The sequence below is a fragment of the Cyclopterus lumpus genome, chromosome 13 (assembly GCF_009769545.1).
Source record: "Cyclopterus lumpus isolate fCycLum1 chromosome 13, fCycLum1.pri, whole genome shotgun sequence".
Classification (NCBI taxonomy): domain Eukaryota; kingdom Metazoa; phylum Chordata; class Actinopteri; order Perciformes; family Cyclopteridae; genus Cyclopterus; species Cyclopterus lumpus.
In genome coordinates, this window is record NC_046978.1 from 20597743 (window position 1) to 20617475 (window position 19733).

A 19733-nucleotide genomic window follows, 5' to 3' on the forward strand; every position below is an offset into this window, starting at 1 on the left:
CCAGAGGATAGACCTCCGAGTGGAGGAGGTGTTTGGGTTCCCCAGAGGATAGACCTCCGAGTGGAGGAGGCAGTTGGTTTGGTGAACTTTGAACATCAGGTGAAGAAGAACAGCTGTTCCACTGACATGCTAAAACGCTAATCTTAGCATTAAGTAGCTAGCTGCTAACTGCTGGCTTGACCATAAACGACACTGGAGGACTTTTATATTTTAAAATAAAAGTGAATGATTATGATTGTTTTTAACCAAATGTACATTAAGAACAACGTTGAAAGCATGAAATGAAAAAACATTTAAATGAATGATGACGAACGATTAGATGGACAATGCATTTATTAAAATAGATGAAATACTGTAAATAATGACAAAGTGCAGATGCTTTCTTCCCTTAAAAATACTGTTCTTTAAAAAAATGATTTAAAGATGAATAGCATCCATAGAGACAAATCTAATTATACACTTATATTATAGTCTATATGGACGTTCAGAACCGCCTCATCGCGGCTACGTGGCAGAGTTCAGGACCTTCTGCGGGTCCTTGCTGGTGTCGCTGATGAGGCCCGTTTGGGAGTTGGTGCTGTTCTGACTGAGCATCCTCATCAGGCCCAGCTCCTCCTTCTCCTCCTGCACCTCCTCCCTGCTGACCCTCCTCACAGGGAGCTCCACCCGGAGCCGCTTCCAGAAGCGGGACGTGAGCTCCTTGGACTTGTCCCCCTGCCAGCGGACCAGCACCAGGGCCACGCGGGCCCTCCTCAGCTCCCGGACCCAGCCCTGCCATCGGACCGGCTTGTACTGGACCAGGATCACCCGCAGGTGCCCGCCCAGCGCCATGGCGTCGATGCCGGCCTGCAGCTCCAGCAGGGCCTGGGAGCCCTGGGAGGCGTAGCCGGGGCTCACCACCACCAGGAGGCGCCGGCTCCGAGCCACGAAGCCCAGAGTCTCATCTGTGATGGCTGCAGGAGAGGGGGAGCACTGGGTCAGGAGTACCATGTGGTAGTACTACGAGTACAAGCTGGTAGTACTAGGAGGAGTACCACTGTAGCCTACCGTGTACTATGTACCATGTACTATGTACCATGTACTGTGTACCCTATACTATGTTACGTGTACTGTGTAGTACTTGTTGGTGGAGGGAACTGTAGTATATAAGTACTACATTCTTCTTCTGTGAAAACTAATTCAAAAGTCACTTCAATTTGTGTTCATCGATAAAAATAATAATGAAAGAAGTAACAGCATCTGTTGTAGAAGTAGCAAGAGTACTAGCACGAGTACTAGCAAGAGTACTAGCACGAGAACTAGCAGGAGTACTAGCAAGAGTACTAGCAGGAGTACTAGCAAGAGTACTAGCAGGAGTACTAGCAAGAGTACTAGCAAGAGTACTAGCACGAGAACTAGCACGAGTACTAGCAAGAGTACTAGCAGGAGTACTAGCAAGAGTACTAGCAAGAGTACTAGCACGAGAACTAGCACGAGTACTAGCAAGAGTACTAGCAGGAGTACTAGCAAGAGTACTAGCAAGAGTACTAGCAAGAGTACTAGCAGTTTAAGTGGCAGAGGTAGTAGTAGTAGTAGTAGTAGAGGAGTATTATCAGTTGTAGTTGTAGTACCAGTAGCCAAAAACATTATTGTACTGCAGTACCACTGTGTCCTGTGTGTGTGTGTACACGTGTGTGTGTGTGTATACATGTACACGTGTGTGTGTGTGTGTATACATGTACACGTGTGTGTGTGTGTGTATACATGTACACGTGTGTGTGTGTGTGTATACATGTACACGTGTGTGTGTGTGTGTGTGTGTGTGTGTATACATGTACACGTGTGTGTGTGTGTGTGTGTATACATGTACACGTGTGTGTGTGTGTGTGTGTGTATACATGTACGTGTGTGTGTGTGTGTGTGTATACATGTACACGTGTGTGTGTGTGTGTGTGTATACATGTACACGTGTGTGTGTGTGTGTGTGTGTGTACTCACTTCCTCCAGGCAGACTGTCTCGGTCAAAGATGCAAACAGAGTATTTGAGCTCGTTCTCCAGAACGCTGCGAAGAGTGAAGAGAACGAAGTGTTCCTCCTCACTGTGCCGCGCATACGAGATGTACACATCGTACTGCTTATCGTCTACACAACAAGGACACACAACAAGAGAGACATACGAGATGTACACATCGTACTGCTTATCGTCTACACAACAAGAGAGAGACATACGAGATGTACACATCGTACTGCTTATCGTCTACACAACAAGAGAGAGACATACGAGATGTACACATCGTACTGCTTATCGTCTACACAACAAGAGAGAGACATACGAGATGTACACATCGTACTGCTTATCGTCTACACAACTCTGCTCCATCAACCTGGAGATGGTTCAGAACTAGGGGGGGAGAAGAGTCGAACCGGCAACCTGCCGCTCACCTGTGTGCTGCTCGTCGGTGCCGAACCAGGACCGGTAGAGCAGCAGCAGCTCCAGCCAGAAGACGTGGTAGAACACGAAGAGGAGCAGCATGAGGACCAGGGTCACCCCGAGACCACAACCCAGCTCCAAGGACGGCAGCGACCCTGACAAGCGAAACAAGCACACCCAAAGTTTAACCACAACTCGAGTTCTACGCTATTTAGCTCGTAGTGGATTCATTTAGAAGAACTTTTAAACTCTTTCCTGTCAGAAAGTTAAAACTGCAAATAACAGCCAGGATATACACATAAATATACACACATACATATACATATTGTGGCATCACAAGGGGACAGGTAGTGGAGGGGCGCTACAGAGTGGCCACCAGTGCAAAAACTACATCTCCCAGCCTGCCTCACCGCTCACCCAGCTGCAGCTGCTTAAGGCACCTGATTGAGGCAGGGCTGGGAGACTTAAGGGAGAGCACCTGGGAAGGAGAAGGGAGAGCGGAAGGTGAACCCACGAGCACCTGGAAGAGGACAACAAGGGAGAGGACCTCGTAGCCTGGATTCACCAGGATTGAGTTTTTGTTTGGTTAATTAACCACTTTCTCCTCCGGGATGTTTTGTGTTATCTAACTGGACCTTTTTTTTGATACTTTGTTGTTTTTGGATGTTACCTTGCTGGTGGGATGGGAAATAAACCTGGACTTTTGTTAAATACCCTCGGACGTGCCTGTGTTCATCTCTCTCTTTGCACCGCCCCAGGCTAGCCTGTCCTAGCGACAGCCCGTGACACTACAGGATATATATATATATATATATACACACACACACACAAACAGTTTTTGTTTACTTCCTGCTGAAACTTCACAATAAAAGCGTTACAGCAGTTCCTACCTGTTGAGCTTTAAAGTGAAACTTCCACACGGAGAGTTTTCATCAAAATTATGTCAAAGTATAATTGTTTATCACAAATATAAAACTAAATATGGGCGGTTAAAAACTGGCTCCTCACCCTCCTCCTTCAGCTGAGCTCTGCGGGTTTCGAACCCCTGGTCGTTCCTCACGGAGCAGTTGTACTCCCGGTTCAGGTCTTCAGACTGGAAGTCCTGGATCAGCAGCACGCTGTCCTCCCACCGGTCCCCGTGGTCGTACCTCTCCTGTCTGCAGACCAACACACGATGGAACTGGAGGTGTATGACCCACGGATCCTGTATGACCCTCGGATCCTGTTTGACCCAAAGATCCTGTTTGACCCATGGATCCTGTTTGACCCATGGATCCTGTTTGACCCACGGATCCTGTTTGACCCAAAGATCCTGTTTGACCCACGGATCCTGTATGACCCTTGGATCCTGTTTGACCCAAAGATCCTGTATGACCCATGGATCCTGTTTGACCCAAAGATCCTGTATGACCCATGGATCCTGTTTGACCCAAAGATCCTGTATGACCCATGGATCCTGTTTGACCCATGGATCCTGTTTGACCCAAAGATCCTGTTTGACCCACGGATCCTGTATGACCCTTGGATCCTGTTTGACCCAAAGATCCTGTATGACCCATGGATCCTGTATGACCCATGGATCCTGTTTGACCCAAAGATCCTGTATGACCCATGGATCCTGTTTGACCCAAAGATCCTGTATGAACCATGGATCCTGTTTGACCCAAATATCCTGTATGACCCATGGATCCTGTTTGACCCATGGATCCTGTTTGACCCAAAGATCCTGTTTGACCCATGGATCCTGTTTGACCCACGGATCCTGTATGACCCTTGGATCCTGTTTGACCCAAAGATCCTGTATGACCCATGGATCCTGTTTGACCCAAAGATCCTGTATGACCCATGGATCCTGTTTGACCCATGGATCCTGTTTGACCCACGGATCCTGTATGACCCTTGGATCCTGTATGACCCATGGATCCTGTATGACCCACGGATCCTGTATGACCCACGGATCCTGTTTGACCCACGGATCCTGTTTGACCCAAAGATCCTGTTTGACCCAAAGATCCTGTTTGACCCAAAGATCCTGTTTGACCCATGGATCCTGTTTGACCCAAAGATCCTGTATGACCCATGGATCCTGTTTGACCCAAAGATCCTGTATGACCCATGGATCCTGTTTGACCCATGGATCCTGTTTGACCCAAAGATCCTGTTTGACCCATGGATCCTGTTTGACCCACGGATCCTGTAAGACCCTTGGATCCTGTTTGACCCAAAGATCCTGTATGACCCATGGATCCTGTTTGACCCAAAGATCCTGTATGACCCATGGATCCTGTTTGACCCAAAGATCCTGTTTGACCCATGGATCCTGTTTGACCCACGGATCCTGTATGACCCATGGATCCTGTATCACCCACGGATCCTGTATGACCCACGGATCCTGTTTGACCCATGGATCCTGTATGACCCATGGATCCTGTATCACCCACGGATCCTGTATGACCCACGGATCCTGTTTGACCCATGGATCCTGTTTGACCCACGGATCCTGTATGACCCTTGGATCCTGTTTGACCCATGGATCCTGTATGACCCATGGATCCTGTATCACCCACGGATCCTGTATCACCCACGGATCCTGTATGACCCACGGATCCTGTTTGACCCAAAGATCCTGTATGACCCATGGATCCTGTATGACCCACAAATCCTGTATGACCCACAAATCCTGTATCACCCACGGATCCTGTATGACCCATGGATCCTGTATGACCCACGGATCCTGTATGACCCACGGATCCTGTATCACCCATGGATCCTGTATGACCCACGGATCCTGTATGACCCACGGATCCTGTATGACCCACGGATCCTGTATCACCCATGGATCCTGTATGACCCTCGGATCCTGTATCACCCACGGATCCTGTTTGACCCTCGGATCCTGTATGACCCACGGATCCTGTATGACCCATGGATCCTGTATCACCCACGGATCCTGTATCACCCACGGATCCTGTATGACCCACGGATCCTGTTTGAGCCATGGATCCTGTATGACCCATGGATCCTGTATGACCCACGGATCCTGTATGACCCACGGATCCTGTTTGAGCCATGGATCCTGTATGACCCATGGATCCTGTATGACCCATGGATCCTGTTTGAGCCATGGATCCTGTATGACCCATGGATCCTGTATGACCCATGGATCCTGTTTGAGCCATGGATCCTCTATGACCCATAGATCCTGTATGACCCACGGGTCATGAGAGACCTGCTGAGCTCATTACTGGTTCTTCCCAACAGGAACATGCTCAGGGACGGCAACATGCATCTACCAAACTGCATATTCAGAGAACAGATGTCATGTATTTGCTTCCACCTGTCGGATTTGGAGAAGTGATGCTGGTCGGCCAGCTTGTCCAGTGTCTTCCCATCAACCGTCCACCAGATCTCCCAGGAAGAGTTCAGGAACGGGAAGGAACCTCGACACAAGAGACTGACCTTTGTGTCTGAGAGGAGAAGAATACTACAATGATTACAGTGAATGATCTATAATCATAACAGCACAATCCCACGTTATATTTAGTCTCATCATAAGAGGATCAACACACAAGCTGTAGTTTATTATTCTGACTCAAACAAACACGGTCTGCTGCCACCAAGACTTGTGTTTGTCTTTGAAGTTTCTTTTTGGGCCATTTTAAGTCTCTTTACTCCGTAGTTGTCTAGTGTCTCTTTGTGGTTGTCTAGAGTTTCTTTGTGGTTGCCTCAGGTCTCTCTGTGGTTGTCTAGTGTCTCTCTGTGGTTGCTGTAGGTCTCTCTGTGGTTGTCTAATGTCTCTCTGTGGTTGTCTAATGTCTCTCTCTGGTTGCTGTAGGTCTCTGTGGTTGTCTAATGTCTCTCTGTGGTTGCCATAGGTCTCTGTGGTTGTCTAGTGTCTCTCTGTGGTTGTCTAGTGTCTCTCTGTGGTTGTCTAGTGTCTCTCTGTGGTTGCCGTAGGTCTCTGTGGTTGTCTAGTGTCTCTCTGTGGTTGTCTAGTGTCTCTCTGTGGTTGCCGTAGGTCTCTGTGGTTGTCTAGTGTCTCTCTGTGGTTGTCTAATGTCTCTCTGTGGTTGCCGTAGGTCTCTGTGGTTGTCTAGTGTCTCTCTGTGGTTGTCTAATGTCTCTCTGTGGTTGCCGTAGGTCTCTGTGGTTGTCTAGTGTCTCTCTGTGGTTGTCTAATGTCTCTCTGTGGTTGCCGTAGGTCTCTGTGGTTGTCTAGTGTCTCTCTGTGGTTGTCTAGTGTCTCTCTGTGGTTGCCGTAGGTCTCTGTGGTTGTCTAATGTCTCTCTGTGGTTGTCTAGTGTCTCTCTGTGGTTGCCGTAGGTCTCTGTGGTTGTCTAGTGTCTCTCTGTGGTTGTCTAGTGTCTCTCTGTGGTTGCCGTAGGTCTCTGTGGTTGTCTAGTGTCTCTCTGTGGTTGTCTAGTGTCTCTCTGTGGTTGCCGTAGGTCTCTGTGGTTGTCTAGTGTCTCTCTGTGGTTGTCTAGTGTCTCTCTGTGGTTGCCGTAGGTCTCTGTGGTTGTCTAATGTCTCTCTGTGGTTGTCTAGTGTCTCTCTGTGGTTGTCTAGTGTCTCTCTGTGGTTGTCTAATGTCTCTCTGTGGTTGCCGTAGGTCTCTGTGGTTGTCTAGTGTTTCTCTGTGGTTGTCTAATGTCTCTCTGTGGTTGTCTAGTGTCTCTCTGTGGTTGTCTAATGTCTCTCTGTGGTTGCCGTAGGTCTCTGTGGTTGTCTAGTGTCTCTCTGTGGTTGTCTAGTGTCTCTCCGTGGTTGTCTAGTGTCTCTCTGTGGTTGTCTAATGTCTCTCTGTGGTTGTCTAATGTCTCTCTGTGGTTGTCTAGTGTCTCTCTGTGGTTGCTGTAGGTCTCTCTGTGGTTGTCTAGTGTCTCTCTGTGGTTGCCGTAGGTCTCTGTGGTTGTCTAGTGTCTCTTTGTGGTGTCTCTCTGTGGTTGTCTAGTGTCTCTCTGTGGTTGTCTAATGTCTCTCTGTGGTTGTCTAATGTCTCTCTGTGGTTGTCTAGTGTCTCTCTGTGGTTGCCGTAGGTCTCTGTGGTTGTCTAGTGTCTCTCTGTGGTTGTCTAGTGTCTCTCTGTGGTTGTCTAATGTCTCTCTGTGGTTGTCTAATGTCTCTCTGTGGTTGTCTAGTGTCTCTCTGTGGTTGCCGTAGGTCTCTGTGGTTGTCTAGTGTCTCTCTGTGGTTGTCTAGTGTCTCTCTGTGTCTAGTGTCTCTCTGTGGTTGTCTAGTGTCTCTCCGTGGTTGTCTAGTGTCTCTCTGTGGTTGTCTAATGTCTCTCTGTGGTTGTCTAGTGTCTCTCTGTGGTTGTCTAATGTCTCTCTGTGGTTGTCTAGTGTCTCTCTGTGGTTGCCGTAGGTCTCTGTGGTTGTCTAGTGTCTCTCTGTGGTTGTCTAGTGTCTCTCTGTGGTTGCCGTAGGTCTCTCTGTGGTTGTCTAATGTCTCTCTGTGGTTGTCTAGTGTCTCTTTGTGGTTGTCTAATGTCTCTCTGTGGTTGTCTAATGTCTCTCTGTGGTTGTCTAGTGTCTCTCTGTGGTTGCTGTAGGTCTCTCTGTGGTTGTCTAGTGTCTCTCTGTGGTTGCCGTAGGTCTCTGTGGTTGTCTAGTGTCTCTCTGTGGTGTCTCTCTGTGGTTGTCTAGTGTCTCTTTGTACATCACTTTAAAAACCTGACTATAGAAATGGAGGTCAAGTAGTTTATGTAAAAGCATTAAATCAGGTGTCCTGTACTATAGGAGACCGTCAGGTGTCCTGTACTATAGGAGACCGTCAGGTGTCCTGTACTATAGGAGACAGTCAGGTGTCCTGTACTATAGGAGACCGTCAGGTGTCCTGTACTATAGGAGACAGTCAGGTGTCCTGTACTATAGGAGACCGTCAGGTGTCCTGTACTATAGGAGACCGTCAGGTGTCCTGTACTATAGGAGACCGTCAGGTGTCCTGTACTATAGGAGACCGTCAGGTGTCCTGTACTATAGGAGACCGTCAGGTGTCCTGTACTATAGGAGGCTGCTGTCCACTTACTCAGTTTGACAGGGAAGACCTGGTCCTCTCCCGGGAGGAGGATGGTGGGTTGTTTGGGCAGAGAATCTGGAGCTGAGAGAATACATTACATTACATAGTTAATGTCTGTACAGTGGCAGTATTATTATTATTAGTTCTAGTAGTAGTATTGTCAGTAGTACTATAGGAAGTACTAGTAGTAGTGTAGCTCACAGACACCAGTGACGTTGACGCTCCTGGTGAAGTGCAGCACGCGGCCCGTCCTCCTGAACTCGACTCTACAGAAGTAGAGACCCTCGAAGGGTCCGAACATCACGTGGATCTGGAGGCGGTCTCCTTTCGGCTCACGGTAGTTAGTCAACGGGGTCCGGTCACACATCTGAGAGACAGACAGGATGGAGAGAGAGACAGGAAGGAGAGACAGACAGGAAGGAGAGACAGACAGGAAGGACAGAGAGACAGGAAGGAGAGAGAGACAAGAAGGAGAGACAGACAGGATGGACAGAGAGACAGGAAGGAGAGACAGACAGGAAGGACAGAGAGACAGGAAGGAGAGACAGACAGGAAGGAGGGAGAGACAGGAAGGAGAGACAGACAGGAAGGACAGAGAGACAGGAAGGAAGGAGAGCGAGACAGACAGGAAGAAGCGAGAGACAGGAATGAGAGACAGACAGGAAGGAGAGAGAGACAGGAAGGAAGGAGAGCGAGACAGACAGGAAGGAGCGAGAGACAGGAATGAGAGACAGACAGGAAGGAGAGAGAGACAGGAAGGAGAGACAGACAGGAAGGAGAGAGAGACAGGAAGGAGAGACAGACAGGATGGAGAGAGACAGGAAGGAAGGAGAACGAGACAGACAGGAAGGAGCGAGAGACAGGAAGGAGAGAGAGACAGGAAGGAGCGAGAGACAGGAAGGAGAGACAGACAGGAAGGAGAGAGACAGGAAGGAGCGAGACAGACAGGAAGGAGAGACAGACAGGAAGGAGAGAGACAGGAAGGAGCGAGACAGACAGGAAGGAGAGACAGACAGGAAGGAGAGAGAGACAGAAGGTCAGAGAGAGGCAGGAAGGAGTGAGAGAGACAGACAGGTCAGAGAGAGACAGACAGGTTCTCCTCACAAAGGACCAAGAGACACTCGTCTCCCCGGGCGACCTCCTGCGTGCCTCCTGCAGGTCTGGACAGTCCAGGACGAACCCCGACTGGAACGGGACGCTGGTCCTGTGGGTCGGCACGGCAACCGGAGGCTCGCAGGCACTGGAGCGGACGACCTCGTCGGGACGAAGGACCCTCAGACGCACAGCGCTCTTACTGCAGGACGAAGAGTTGCTGAGGAGACAAGGAGGACACGACGTCAACTAGAGGACAAAGAGTTGCTGAGGAGACAAGGAGGACACGACGTCAACTAGAGGACAAAGAGCTGCTGAGGAGACAAGGAGGACACAACGTCAACTAGAGGACGAAGAGTTGCTGAGGAGACAAGGAGGACACGATGTCAACTAGAGGAAACCAACATGGAGGACAAAGAGCTGCTGAGGAGACAAGGAGGACACAACGTCAACTAGAGGACAAAGAGTTGCTGAGGAGACAAGGAGGACACAACGTCAACTAGAGGACGAAGAGTTGCTGAGGAGACAAGGAGGACACAATGTCAACTAGAGGACAAAGAGTTGCTGAGGAGACAAGGAGGACACGATGTCAACTAGAGGAAACCAACATGGAGGACAAAGAGCTGCTGAGGAGACAAGGAGGACACAACGTCAACTAGAGGACAAAGAGTTGCTGAGGAGACAAGGAGGACACGATGTCAACTAGAGGAAACCAACATGGAGGACAAAGAGCTGCTGAGGAGACAAGGAGGACACAACGTCAACTAGAGGACAAAGAGTTGCTGAGGAGACAAGGAGGACACGATGTCAACTAGAGGACAAAGAGTTGCTGAGGAGACAAGGAGGACACGATGTCAACTAGAGGAAACCAACATGGAGGACAAAGAGCTGCTGAGGAGACAAGGAGGACACAACGTCAACTAGAGGACGAAGAGTTGCTGAGGAGACAAGGAGGACACAATGTCAACTAGAGGACGAAGAGTTGCTGAGGAGACAAGGAGGACACAATGTCAACTAGAGGACAAAGAGTTGCTGAGGAGACAAGGAGGACACAACGTCAACTAGAGGAAACCAACATGGAGGACAAAGAGTTGCTGAGGAGACAAGGAGGACACGATGTCAACTAGAGGAAACCAACACGGAGGACAAAGAGTTGCTGAGGAGACAAGGAGGACACAACGTCAACTAGAGGACAAAGAGTTGCTGAGGAGACAAGGAGGACACGATGTCAACTAGAGGACAAAGAGTTGCTGAGGAGACAAGGAGGACACAATGTCAACTAGAGGACGAAGAGTTGCTGAGGAGACAAGGAGGACACAATGTCAACTAGAGGAAACCAACATGGAGGACGAAGAGTTGCTGAGGAGACAAGGAGGACACGATGTCAACTAGAGGAAACCAACATGGTGGACGAAGAGTTGCTGAGGAGACAAGGAGGACACGATGTCAACTAGAGGACAAAGAGTTGCTGAGGAGACAAGGAGGACACAATGTCAACTAGAGGACGAAGAGTTGCTGAGGAGACAAGGAGGACACAATGTCAACTAGAGGACAAAGAGTTGCTGAGGAGACAAGGAGGACACGATGTCAACTAGAGGACGAAGAGTTGCTGAGGAGACAAGGAGGACACGATGTCAACTAGAGGACAAAGAGTTGCTGAGGAGACAAGGAGGACACAACGTCAACTAGAGGACGAAGAGTTGCTGAGGAGACAAGGAGGACACGATGTCAACTAGAGGAAACCAACACGGAGGACAAAGAGTTGCTGAGGAGATGTATAAATATGACCTCAGGTCATATTTATACATCTCAGAGGAAGTAGAAGAACCCACCTCAGAGGAAGTAGAAGAACCCACCTCAGGAAGTAAAAGAACCCACCTCAGTAAGTAGAAGAACCCACTTCAGAGGAAGTAGAAGAACCCATCTCAGAGGAAGTAGAAGAACCCACCTCAGGAAGTAAAAGAACCCACCTCAGTAAGTAGAAGAACCCACTTCAGAGGAAGTAGAAGAACCCACTTCAGAGGAAGTAGAAGAACCCACATCAGGAAGTAGAAGAACCCACATCAGGAAGTAGAAGAACCCACATCAGGAAGTAGAAGAACCCACCTCAGGAAGTAAAAGAACCCACCTCAGTAAGTAGAAGAACCCACTTCAGAGGAAGTAGAAGAACCCACTTCAGAGGAAGTAGAAGAACCCACATCAGGAAGTAGAAGAACCCACATCAGGAAGTAGAAGAACCCACCTCAGGAAGTAAAAGAACCCACCTCAGTAAGTAGAAGAACCCACTTCAGAGGAAGTAGAAGAACCCACTTCAGAGGAAGTAGAAGAACCCACATCAGGAAGTAGAAGAACCCACATCAGGAAGTAGAAGAACCCACCTCAGCATGCAGATGTACTGCCCCGTGTCGTTGGCGACGGACGGCTGCAGCCACAGGCGCTCATTGTCTCTGCTGATCCGCCAGCTGAGGACGAGAACCGCATTAGATCCTGAACCAGCGTAAATCAGATCCAATTAGAACCACATTAGAACTCATGTCTCCTCTGGTTGTATAGAAGTCTATGCTTCATGTGTTAAAGCTGCATTCTCTCTGCTGACCACCAGGGGGCGACTCCTCTGGTTGTATAGAAGTCTATGTTTCATGTGTTAAAGCTGCATTCTCTCTCCTGACCACCAGGGGGCGACTCCTCTGGTTGTATAGAAGTCTATGTTTCATGTGTTAAAGCTGCATTCTCTCTCCTGACCACCAGGGGGCGACTCCTCTGGTTGTATAGAAGTCTATGCTTCATGTGTTAAAGCTGCATTCTCTCTCCTGACCACCAGGGGGCGACTCCTCTGGTTGTATAGAAGTCTATGCTTCATGTGTTAAAGCTGCATTCTCTGTACTGACCACCAGGGGGTGACTCCTCTGGTTGTATAGAAGTCTATGCTTCATGTGTTAAAGCTGCATTCTCTCTACTGACCACCAGGGGGCGACTCCTCTGGTTGTATAGAAGTCTATGTTTCATGTGTTAAAGCTGCATTCTCTCTCCTGACCACCAGGGGGCGACTCCTCTGGTTGTATAGAAGTCTATGCTTCATGTGTTAAAGCTGCATTCTCTCTCCTGACCACCAGGGGGCGACTCCTCTGGTTGTATAGAAGTATATGATTCATGTGTTAAAGCTGCATTCTCTCTCCTGACCACCAGGGGGCGACTCCTCTGGTTGTATAGAAGTCTATATAAATGACTCTACTTCTCTTGATGTATTCCCTCAGTAAACATTGTAAACATTAGTTTTTGGTCTCAATCTCTAGTTTCAAGTCTTCTTCAATACAGAATGATGTTCATTTAGTAAATTATGGTCATTTAGAGTAAAACAGACCATAAAGCAGGTGATGCTTTAGGGCGGGACTAGAAGATGATTGAGGTGCATATATGGTCACTTCCTGTTTACTGATTGTAAAAACCCAAATGGTGACGGCCAGGACGCTGAACGGGAGGCTTCATAAACCCTCCTGTTGTACCTGTACTGGACCGGCTGCTCCAGGTCGTGGCCCTCGGGGAGGCGGTACCAGGTGAGGTCGTGTCCGGCGCTCTGGGTGGAGGTGTAGTTGTAGACGGAGGGGTGGGAGAAGAAGGGACAGGACAGCCAGCCGGCCTCCCCCTCCAGGACCGAGACCGGCCCCTCACTGGACTCTCCCCAGTCGTAACACATGGGCTCTAAGGGAGAGACCGGTCCACATTCAGAGGTCTGGTATCTGATGTGGTTTTAACTGGAAGCTGCTCCATTGAAGTGACCTACGACCTTCCTGTGGAGTGACCTACGACCTTCCTGCAGGAGTGACCTACGACCTTCCTGTGAAGTGACCTACGACCTTCCTGTGGAGTGACCTACGACTTTCCTGCAGGAGTGACCTACGACCTTCCATTGAAGTGACCTACGACCTTCCTGCAGGAGTGACCTACGACCTTCCATTGAAGTGACCTACGACCATCCATTGAAGTGACCTACGACCTTCCTGTGGAGTGACCTACGACCTTCCTGCAGGAGTGACCTACGACCTTCCTGTGGAGTGACCTACGACCTTCCTGTGGAGTGACCTACGACCTTCCTGTGGAGTGACCTACGACCTTCCATTGAAGTGACCTACGACCTTCCTGTGGAGTGACCTACGACCTTCCTGTGGAGTGACCTACGACCTTCCTGTGGAGTGACCTACGACCTTCCATTGAAGTGACCTACGACCTTCCTGTGGAGTGACCTACGACCTTCCTGCAGGAGTGACCTACGACCTTCCTGTGGAGTGACCTACGACCTTCCTGTGGAGTGACCTACGACCTTCCTGCTGGAGTGACCTACGACCTTCCTGCAGGAGTGACCTACGACCTCCCCCCCACTCATATCCACACAGCCATCGCTGTGTGTGTGTATATATATATATATATATATATATATATATGAAATCCTTCTTTCTCCTTCATCGACATGTTAAATATTAAAATAACTAATTCCCTCCAGTCGGCCTAAACAGGATTCATTGATTGGTTCCTCTGACGAGCTGTCACATACCTGACGAGTCACCTAAGTGACTGACAGTCGGTGAAGTCCCGCCCACCACGACCAGGAAGAAGAGGAGGGTGAAGATCAAGATGAAGGACGCCCTGCAGAGAGAGAGAGGGACACACACACACACACACACACACACGCACACACACACACAATGATGAAGTGTTCCTTTATGTGTTGATGATGAATGTGATCACATGAACACATGAATACATGAACACATGAACACATGAATACATGAACACATGAACACATGAATACATAAACACGTGATCACATGAATACATGAACACATAAACACGTGATCACATGAACACATGATCACATGAACACATGAATACATGAACACATGAACACATGAACACATGAACACATGAATACATAAACACGTGATCACATGAATACATGAACACATAAACACGTGATCACATGAACACATAAACACGTGAACACATGAATACATGAACACATAAACACATAAACACGTGAACACATGAATACATGAACACATAAACACATGAATACATGAATACATGAACACATAAACACATGAATACATGAATACATGAACACATAAACACGTGATCACATGAATACATGAACACATAAACATGTGATCACATGAATATATGAACACATAAACACATGAACACATGAATACATAAACACGTAAATACGTGATCACATGAATACATGAACACATAAACATGTGATCACATGAATACATGAACACATAAACACGTGATCACATGAATACATGAACACATAAACACGTGATCACATGAATACATGAACACATGAACACATAAACACGTGATCACATGAATACATGAACACATAAATATGTGATCACATGAATACATGAACACATAAACATGTGATCACATGAATACATGAACACATAAACACATGAATACATGAATACATAAACATGTGATCACATGAACACATAAACATGTGATCACATGAATACATGAACACATAAACACGTGATCACATGAATACATGAACACAAAAACATGTGATCACATGAATACATGAACACATAAACACATGAATACATGAATACATAAACATGTGATCACATGAACACATAAACATGTGATCACATGAATACATGAACACATAAACACGTGATCACATGAATACATGAACACATAAACACGTGATCACATGAATACATGAACACATAAATATGTGATCACATGAATACATGAACACATAAACACGTGATCACATGAATACATGAACACATAAACACATGAATACATAAACATGTGATCACATGAATACATGAACTCATAAACACATGAATACATGAACACATGAATACATCAACATGTGATCACATGAACACATAAACATGTGATCACATGAATACATGAACACATAAACACGTGATCACATGAATACATAAACACATAAACACGTGATCACATGAATACATGAACACATAAACACGTGATCACATGAATACATGAACACATAAACACGTGATCACATGAATACATGAACACATAAACACATGATCACATGAATACATGAACACATAAACACATGAACACATGAACACATAAATACATAAACACATGATCACATTAATACATTAATACATGAACACATAAACACATGAACACATGAACACATGAATACATGAACACATAAACACATGAATACATTAATACATGAACACATGAACACATAAACACATAAACACATGAATACATGAATACATAAACACATGAATACATTAATACATGAACACATAAACACATGAACACATGAATACATGAATACATAAACACATGAACACATGAATACATGAATACATAAACACATGAACACATGAATACATGAATACATAAACACATGAACACATGAATACATGAATACATAAACACATGAATACATTAATACATGAACACATAAACACATAAACACATGAATACATGAACACATAAACACATGAATACATGAACACATAAACATGTGATCACATGAACACATAAACACATGAATACATGAACACATAAACATTTGATCACATGAATACATAAACATTTGATCACATGAACACATAAACACATGAATACATAAACATGTGATCACATGAACACATAAACATTTGATCACATGAACACATGAACACATGAATACATAAACATGTGATCACATGAACACATAAACATTTGATCACATGAATACATGAGAGAAGTAAAGCCAGCAGGAGGACTTACATGGGCCGCCGGTCTGGGAGGTGGACTCGGTGTGAGCCCGGTCCGGGAGGTGGACTCGGTGTGAGCCCGGTCCGGGAGGTGGACTCGGTGTGAGCCCGGTCCGGACGAACCTGTCGGCGTTATCCAGCTGGGCGGCCCGGCGGGCGGGGCGGGGTTCTTCAGGTGCTTATAAGCACCGCAGCACCGGAAGCACCGAGGCGCTGATGAATAACGGCCCCGTGTCAGCGGCTCGGTCGCCCGCTGTAAATGTCCGGGGGTAACGGCGGCGCCCCGGTCCGGTCCCCGGTGGTCCGGGACGTCTCCCAACGAATGAGCGCTCGTGTGGAGTCACGTGGTGTTAAAGCCACTAATTAAACAACACAAGCCTTTGATGAGCCGCCGCAGCAGTCGAACGAAGAAGTATTTGTACATGTAGGAAGTAGAGCGAGTATTCCGGTACTCGCTCCTCCTCCACGCGTTGCGACATCCACCAGAGACACGTGTTCAGGTACGAGTATACAAGTACTAATACACCAAAACACAGTCAGGTACGAGTATACAAGTACTAATACACCAAAACACAGTCAGGTACGAGTATACAAGTACTAATACACCAAAACACAGTCAGGTACGAGTATACAAGTACTAATACACCAAAATACAGTCAGGTACGAGTATACAAGTACTAATACACCAAAACACATTCAGGTACGAGTATACAAGTACTAATACACCAAAACACATTCAGGTACGAGTATACAAGTACTAATACACCAAAACACAGTCAGGTACGAGTATACAAGTACTAATACACCGTGTACTCCCAACAGAGTCATTACAGACTAAATACATTCAAGTACCAAAGTATCAGCATCGTAATACTGAAGTACCAAAAGTACAAATGAGCATTCTGCATGATAATAATACATTATATAAATATAAATATATATAATTATATGTAACAATGTGTTAATCACTTTAATGTTGCAGCACACTGATCAATAAAGTTGTATTGTTTACATAATAATAATTTAAAACATGTTTACATTATTAATGTGCAATTAGATTAGATAAAATAAATATATTTACATATTTAACAGTTCCCATGTTATTCATGATGCAATGCCGCTCCCTAGTGGCCGGAGGCCGACCCTACACTTCAGACCAGAGAACCAGGACGTGTTTAAATGTGTTTATTGATCACTTCATGGATACAAACAGACCTCAGACCACCAAAACAAAGAAATATCTTGAACTTTAACGCCTTCGCTAAATAATAATAAATAAAAAACAAACAAGTGAACTTTATGGTTTGTTTACCGGATAAACACGAAGGTCGTCGCTTCAGACTCACAAAGTCCTCATGTCCTCATGTCTTCATGTCCTCATGTCTTCATGTCCTCATGTCTTCATGTCTTCATGTCTTCATTTCCTCATGTCCTCATGTCTTCATTTCCTCATGTCCTCATGTCTTCATGTCCTCATGTCTTCATGTCCTCATGTCTTCATGTCTTCATGTCTTCATTTCCTCATGTCCTCATGTCTTCATTTCCTCATGTCCTCATGTCTTCATGTCTTCATGTCTTCATGTCCTCATGTCTTCATGTCTTCATGTCTTCATTTCCTCATGTCCTCATGTCTTCATGTCTTCATGTCTTCATGTCCTCATGTCTTCATGTCTTCATGTCCTCATGTCCTCATGTCTTCATGTCCTCATGTCTTCATGTCTTCATGTCTTCATGTCCTCATGTCTTCATGTCCTCATGTCTTCATGTCCTCATGTCCTCATGTCTTCATGTCTTCATGTCTTCATGTCCTCATGTCTTCATGTCCTCATGTCTTCATGTCCTCATGTCCTCATGTCCTCATGTCTTCATGTCCTCATGTCTTCATGTCCTCATGTCCTCATGTCTTCATGTCTTCATGTCCTCATGTCTTCATGTCCTCATGTCCTCATGTCCTCATGTCTTCATGTCTTCATGTCTTTATGTCTTCATGTCCTCATGTCTTCATGTCTTCATGTCCTCATGTCCTCATGTCCTCATGTCTTCATGTCCTCATGTCTTCATGTCCTCATGTCCTCATGTCTTCATGTCTTCATGTCTTCATGTCTTCATGTCCTCATGTCTTCATGTCCTCATGTCTTCATGTCTTCATGTCCTCATGTCCTCATGTCTTCATGTCCTCATGTCTTCATGTCCTCATGTCCTCATATCTTCATGTCCTCATGTCTTCATGTCTTCATGTCTTCATGTCTTCATGTCCTCATGTCTTCATGTCTTCATGTCCTCATGTCTTCATGTCTTCATGTCCTCATGTCTTCATGTCTTCATGTCTTCATGTCTTCATGTCCTCATGTCTTCATGTCTTCATGTCTTCATGTCCTCATGTCTTCATGTCCTCATGTCTTCATGTCCTCATGTCCTCATGTCTTTATGTCCTCATGTCCTCATGTCTTCATGTCTTCATTTCCTCATGTCCTCATGTCTTCATGTCTTCATGTCCTCATGTCTTCATGTCCTCATGTCTTCATGTCCTCATGTCCTCATGTCCTCATGTCCTCATGTCTTCATGTCCTCATGTCTTCATGTCTTCATGTCCTCATGTCCTCATGTCTTCATGTCCTCATGTCCTCATGTCTTCATGTCCTCATGTCTTCATGTCTTCATTTCCTCATGTCCTCATGTCCTCATGTCTTCATGTCCTCATGTCCTCATGTCTTCATGTCTTCATGTCTTCATGTCCTCATGTCTTCATGTCCTCATGTCTTCATGTCCTCATGTCTTCATGTCTTCATGTCCTCATGTCCTCATGTCCTCATGTCTTCATGTCTTCATGTCCTCATGTCTTCATGTCCTCATGTCTTCATGTCCTCATGTCCTCATGTCTTCATGTCCTCATGTCTTCATGTCTTCATGTCCTCATGTCTTCATGTCTTCATGTCCTCATGTCTTCATGTCTTCATGTCTTCATGTCCTCATGTCTTCATGTCCTCATGTCTTCATGTCCTCATGTCCTCATGTCTTCATGTCTTCATGTCCTCATGTCCTCATGTCTTCATGTCCTCATGTCTTCATGTCTTCATGTCTTCATGTCTTCATGTCCTCATGTCTTCATGTCCTCATGTCTTCATGTCTTCATGTCCTCATGTCCTCATGTCTTCATGTCTTCATGTCTTCATGTCCTCATGTCTTCATGTCCTCATGTCTTCATGTCTTCATGTCCTCATGTCCTCATGTCTTCATGTCTTCATGTCCTCATGTCTTCATGTCTTCATGTCTTCATGTCCTCATGTCCTCATGTCTTCATGTCCTCATGTCTTCATGTCTTCATGTCCTCATGTCTTCATGTCCTCATGTCTTCATGTCCTCATGTCTTCATGTCCTCATGTCCTCATGTCTTCATGTCCTCATGTCTTCATGTCCTCATGTCTTCATTTCCTCATGTCTTC

At 46.3% G+C, this 19733-nt stretch overlaps 1 protein-coding gene across 1 annotated transcript; it reads right to left on the reverse strand.

Annotated features, from left to right (window-relative positions):
* Window positions 1-315: 315 nt before the first annotated feature.
* Window positions 316-16746, reverse strand: LOC117741251 (interleukin-1 receptor accessory protein). The gene is made up of 12 exons (XM_034548156.1): window positions 16304-16746; window positions 14070-14161; window positions 13024-13219; window positions 11899-11982; window positions 9533-9740; window positions 8630-8795; window positions 8438-8509; window positions 5748-5877; window positions 3419-3567; window positions 2422-2565; window positions 1978-2121; window positions 316-953 (listed from the first exon to the last, which is right to left on the reverse strand). Coding segments are annotated over exons 1-12 (1836 nt in total). The 5' UTR covers window positions 16306-16746; the 3' UTR covers window positions 316-504.
* Between the last annotated feature and the right edge of the window lie 2987 nt (window positions 16747-19733).

What these genes read in the sequence shown, in the direction of transcription:
- LOC117741251 (XM_034548156.1), bottom strand. An exon ending in TCACTTAGGTGACTCGTCAG is followed by an intron (nt 13,220 to 14,069) that starts GTATGTGACAGC and finishes TCTCTCCCTTAG; the next exon opens with AGCCCATGTGTTACGACTGG. An exon ending in CGAGTGTCTCTTGGTCCTTT is followed by an intron (nt 8,796 to 9,532) that starts GTGAGGAGAACC and finishes TCTGTCTCTCAG; the next exon opens with ATGTGTGACCGGACCCCGTT.